This window comes from Meleagris gallopavo, chromosome Z (assembly GCF_000146605.3).
Source record: "Meleagris gallopavo isolate NT-WF06-2002-E0010 breed Aviagen turkey brand Nicholas breeding stock chromosome Z, Turkey_5.1, whole genome shotgun sequence".
NCBI classification, from domain to species: Eukaryota; Metazoa; Chordata; class Aves; order Galliformes; family Phasianidae; genus Meleagris; species Meleagris gallopavo.
This window is the reverse complement of record NC_015041.2, coordinates 32,096,505-32,102,392: the sequence shown is the minus strand read 5'-3', so window position 1 is coordinate 32,102,392 and position 5,888 is coordinate 32,096,505. Positions and strand designations below refer to the sequence as shown.

Below are 5,888 nucleotides of genomic sequence, written 5' to 3'. Positions count from 1 at the left end.
ATGGTAATAATACTCAGTCCATTAAGATTATCTGTAACACCCGCTGCAAAGCATTTGTAAGATAATCTGTTTTAATAACTCATCTTTTGGTTTGATGACTAACTTCAATTTTGACCAGTTGCATTTAAAATAAAGTGCATATTTTCTCTCTTTTTTCTCTTTCTTTTTCCTTTTCAGGACTAACAATTAGATTCTTTAAGAGATTACTAAAATTTTGTTTGCTTCATCTGGACTGCATTTGTGCAGTGTAGATGAGGTATACACAAAGTAAAGTGATTTTTTTCACTGTTTTAACACTTCATTTGAACAGAATAATGCAATCACAACAGCAACAATGAAGTAAGACCCCACATGGGTGTAGAGTATGTGTTTATTTTATGCTCCTCTCAAAAAATCTGATATGTAGGTGAACATTTGGCTATATTATGTAAAGATGAATAGTTTATTTACTATAAACTACTTGTTACTCACACCTGCTTTTAGCTTCATCGCAGATATTTGAGAGTGCTGGGCACACATTTCTTTAACACCTAGATGCTAGGCAACAGGCTTTCCTTATAGCAGCTACTCACAAAACCAATCTCAAATATTGCTCTCATCACCACTCCCTCAGCACCAAGCAATTTACCACAATTTATGGATGGATTTACCGGTTATTAATCCTGAATATTAAGACCTACAAGAGCAGAGGGGCACAAAAATCTGAAGGGCAGGGACATTTTGTGGTTAGCTGCTAGCTTTTTGACTATTCAGAAACACTAGTGGTCTAGCCACATCCCAAAATGACAGTTTCTGGAAGCAGTAACTAGAAGCTTCATAATCCTTATTTGGCCTAATTGTTCCCTCACAGTATTTTCCCAGTAAACTGTGTTACTTCACAATACAGAATAACTTATCAAACTCCTTTAGAAGATATTTCATTTGCTTATTTGTTCTAATTTTCTGCAGAGAATAGAAGCTTTGGATTTCCATGGGCACTTACAATCTCGAGTCAAGACTATCAGCAGGAAAGCTGGTTATGTTGGCCTCTGGGCATACATGTATCTTACCCATAGTATGTATGCTTAGATTTTTCTCCACGGCAAGAACTAAATGAATATCTAATCAGTGGTTCTTACCCTAAGAGTGGCTGAACACTAGTGCAGTCAAGCCACCTCCAGCTGGCCCACCCATCAGGGTACAGTGATGCTGTAGCATCTCACATGCAAGAAGTGAGGCACCCCTGCAGCCCATATGAAAAACAGCAGTGCAAAGTGCTGGGGCTCATGCAGCAGAAGGGCCAGCACTGGCCTTCTCTGTAACAAGGAATTTCCTCCTCTTTAAGCTCAGAAGCTTCACATGCCTCTGCCATGCAACTGCTCCAGCACTCTCCATCTTTTGCTGTGGTCAGCATTCAGGAGGACTGAGCTCCTGGTGCTTTATCTCCTCTCCCTATTCATCTTAAAGAACCACTGAGCAGGTGAAAAACCTATAACTTTAAGGCACTAAACACTTTTTCTTGCCAGTAGTTCAGTGCAGAGAATGATTGCTCTGGAGCAATTAGCATGGAGGCTGCACATCGCAGGATACAAGGTGTTGTGCAGGGAGAGGTAGGTGGTATATCCACCCAGCTGTGTACTATTTCCACACCAGTTCTTTGTGAGTTCATGTTACGTCTATGTGCAGCATGTGCCTTTCACTAAGGATAAACTGTGAAGAGCTTGTGGTCATAATAGCTGGCCTGAAACTCCCATTATTTAATTATAAAGAAGATTAAATTATCACTAGATCATTAACATAGGTTAATGCAAAAAATGCAGAACCCAAAACTGCCCTGGTTCTCTGTCAACGATCAGTCCTAAACTAAATGAAACAAAAGGGAGAAGGAGGGGAGGAAACAACAACAACAAACCCACCAGCATCCTGATTAGAAAGTCTCCATGTAAAAAGTACGCAGGCATCAACCCCCTCAGGCTACAGTGATGCAGTTGTACAGTAATTTACTGTTACACTGCTGTCAGGCTTACCTTGCATGACTCATACTGAATCATGAACAAAACTGTGTATTAGAGAAAGAGATGCCGCCCACGCAGAGCAGTGTCTTCAGTTATTCCCACCCTCTTGCTTTCTCCTCCGAGTGGAAACACATTTGTTCACATTTGGCATTGCAGCTATTCTGTTAACACGGTGACTTAATTTATTTCTGTGTGTCTCTAATTGGGGAGGATTTTCAAATTGTTAATACGGTGATATAATTAACAGACAGAGACATTAGGTCAAATCTAATCCCTGGCCATCTCAGAGCAATTCCCCATCTGTAGCATGGAGGAGGGGAGAGGTTAGTACAGTACAGTACGCCGTTAATTCAAAAACATAATAGATAAAATTAGAGCATCATTTATTAACAAGAAAGCAGTGACAAACAAGAAATCAGCATCCATGTGCATAAATCCATGTACTGACAGAACGTTATCCTAAAATCACACACAACTCATTCATTTCAGTGAGAACTGAGGGACTCTCAGAATTAGTAAATATATATAGTTATGAAGGTCTGGAACTGTAAAACAATCCCCTTTGCTAAAGCATGGCACTGCTCATTTGTTTAAGCTGCCAGCATTTATTTTCACTCTCCTGCAAAATTCTTGGGCACCAGAGGACAGCAGAGACAAAGCCTTGGGAAAAGCTGCAGAAATATCTGAAGCACCAGATGGCAGTTTTCTCTAAAACAGTGTCAGGAGGTAGAGAGAAGCAAGGAAATTGCTTTCTTAGGGATAGAATATTTTCAAAACATTTGGATTCTATTGCACTTTTTTTCCTCCACAAAAAATAACCAATCCTTGTTATAGAGTGGGGAATCAGTTTGGTTTTGTAGATTTCAGGTAATAATACCTGGGCTTCTGTGAAGGTGGTATGGCCTCTGTTACTACAGTTATACACAGTACATCTCATGTTCTTGCAGACTGTCTGCTCATCTAATGAGTACTTTCCTTCTAAGTAGATACATCTTTCTCCTTTCTTACAAAAATATCCATGGTCTTTAAAGGGTTTTAAAGTGCAGGCATAAAAAGGTAAATTAAATGGGTAAATTAATCAAAACATGGTAGTTTTAGTATTATATACTTGTGTCATGAATCTTTATTCTATTTTATTACAAGTTTGAAGGGCAACATAGGTTGATGGTCAACTTCAAGTATATAAGAGACTGTGCGGAAAGTAATAACAGCAGTGAGGAAAACTAATTGCATATTTGAATGAAAAGGAAACAGTAGCGAGCAGGTGTCTAGGATCATAGATAGTCTCAGTAATGTTACAAATACCTACAAAGAAAGACAAAAAAATTAATCGATTTATCATTACAACTTGCTCTTTTGTGAGACCAAAGACTTGTATGAATTGCTTCACATGAGACCTAGAAGGGAAAAGAAAGACAATAAAAGAGAAAGAGAAAGAAAGAGGAAAAAAAAAGAAAAAAAAAATAAACAGAAAGATCGTGATGCGATTCTTACATTTCTTACTTTTAAAAATGTGAGAATTGAGAATTGCAGGGTACTAGAACCAGATGAAATAGCTCAACTGAAGTTGATTAGTTACATGAGAATGCACTGAATATCCTGTTGAATCTGAGAACACAGAGTAAGATAAAAGAAGGAGATCTTTTCATTGGAAGATAATGTGGAGAAGTCTCTGGACTCTCAGGACGCGCTAGAGACATAACAGCACACCAGTGTGGTTAAAAGCTATTAGTCTACTTTATTGTTAAGCACTACTCTATTTATACATGTTAGCAGAGCATTCTGCAAAAAAAAAAAAACTCTTCAATCGTTCACAAAGAACCTTATCCAATGAGAGCCATGAGATGTTCTTTGTTCTACAAAAGGTGTCCTTGATACTGCTTATCTTGCTCTGCAGCTGCTGCTCCGAGCAGCTCCCCCTGCTCCACAGCTGCTGCCCTGAACACTTTTTTCTTACGTTCCCACAGGATAATCTGTCTGGCATCTCATTTCTTTTTTCAGTGACTTAATTTTCCACATTTTTAAGTTGTGATGAGAACACTCATACCTTTAAAGATGTTGAACGTTTACTTCATTTAAAATAAATGTACAAAAAATGATTTGATCTACATGTAGAAAAGCATTAGAAAAGCATTTCAATAAAAGCATCATGGTGCAATCCCTGCATACTTAGGGTGGTTGCCTCTCGATTCAAGCAGTTGCTTTCATGTGCCGAAGTGTTGCAATCTATAGCTACTGCCACAAACTAAGTAGTAAGAACTTGCTCAGGGCAGAATGACCTAAAATCCACTATACAATACTATTCACGAAATATTTGCTTTTAAGAATACTTAATAGATCAATCCGTACTCTAAATACAAAGTGATACCATTTATTATCATTAACTTCAGAGTGCATGAAGTGTAGTCACTCCTTCCACTTCTCTCTGAAGCTGGACAAGACGTTAAGAGTGAACACAGAGTCCATAGATCCCTGTAGATCTTCAGCAAGGCTGAAGTTCAGTGGTTACAGTGAAGTCAGGTGAACCAGAGGTAGTACACGAGTGCACTGGAACTTCATTATAGAAGAAGCCGTGGTGATATAGAAGGATCTTTTGATCTAAAGCCCTAAAATCAACTGGTCAGTCCTCTACATCCATGTGAAGTTCATGGTCCATGGGATCATGAACTGCAGTGGATCCTATGATCAACATAAAAACAATCCTTAGCTTCATTGTTCCCAGTCCAGCAAATGCTAATTCATGTTTCCTCCTGTTCCCTTTCAGTATCAACCTTCTGAACTTTTCTTCGTTTAAAAACAAAACTTATCTGTTTTCTGTGTGCATCTGTTTATTGTACATAAGAAACTGTTGTCAGGTAAAAAATCTTTCTGTCTATACAAAAGGAGAAGTGTTCTCCACAGCTCATTTTTTGTTCACTAGACAAGGAGTTCACTACTGCTAAAGTGTTACTGTTGCAGTTTAGAAGGAACTAAACAGTAGCTTGCCTCCATAAAAGATAATCTGAGAACAAAATATTTTGCACGTAGTGATGGCCATCAGATTTTGTCTAAAGATAAGAAATCAGATAAGTTTTTGAAAAGTTTCCTTTTTTAATTTTTTCTTTTTTAAAATAGCTTAATTTATCCTTCAGAAATAAAGAAACATAAGAATGTCCATTTTTGTAGGCAATGCTTGGACGAGGGAATGGAGAATCCTCAAGAAAGAAAGAAGAAGAGGAAGTACAGAGCAGGCACAGACTGATTCCTATTGGAAGAAAGATTTATGAGTTCTACAATGCTCCCATCGTTAAATTTTGGTTTTACACAGTAAGATAGCTTTTTTGTTATACTGCTGCTTCTTGGTGTTTCTGTGATTCTATGATTCTATGATTGGGCAGAATGGACAAGTACTGACACTTGGATTAAGATCATATTGCGTATTTCCTTGAGAGTCTTCATCTGTCTGCATTGGAGGATTTATCCATAAAGAGCTTAATCTTTTGTGGTCATCTAGCACTTGCTAACCTAGGAGTTTTAAATGTTCATTCATGAAATTAATGATTAACTCTAGGTTATTCTTCAAGTACAAGTAGCTTGCTGAAGTCAGTGCTCCCAAGGAATTCCAAATAGGAGAATTCCCAATGTTAAGCCCAGCAGGAGGCTGATTTTAATCAGGGTATCAGATAAGATAATGATGGATGAAAATAAGAAACCAGCAGAGCATATCTTTCCTTGGGACATTTTTGCTTTGTTGTTTTACTAGTCTGCAAATGTCTCTCTATAATTAAAGTGTTGCTGTAAGTAGCCGTAAGATAACAACGGTATGAATAGCAGTCAGTATATATTAAATTATGTCTAACCAGTCCAATATCCCTGTGTTATAAAGAAGCAGACAATGCACATGATATAGGAGGA

General features: G+C 37.9%; 1 protein-coding gene across 1 annotated transcript in view; it reads left to right on the top strand.

Annotated features, from left to right (window-relative positions):
- TRPM3 (transient receptor potential cation channel subfamily M member 3) overlaps nucleotides 1–5,888 on the top strand; it is a 236,995-nt gene that overhangs the window by 199,217 nt on the left and 31,890 nt on the right. The window contains exon 17 of the mRNA XM_010725728.3: nucleotides 5,160–5,300. Within this exon, the coding sequence (XP_010724030.3) occupies nucleotides 5,160–5,300 (141 nt within the window). The remainder of the gene's footprint in view (nucleotides 1–5,159; nucleotides 5,301–5,888) is intronic.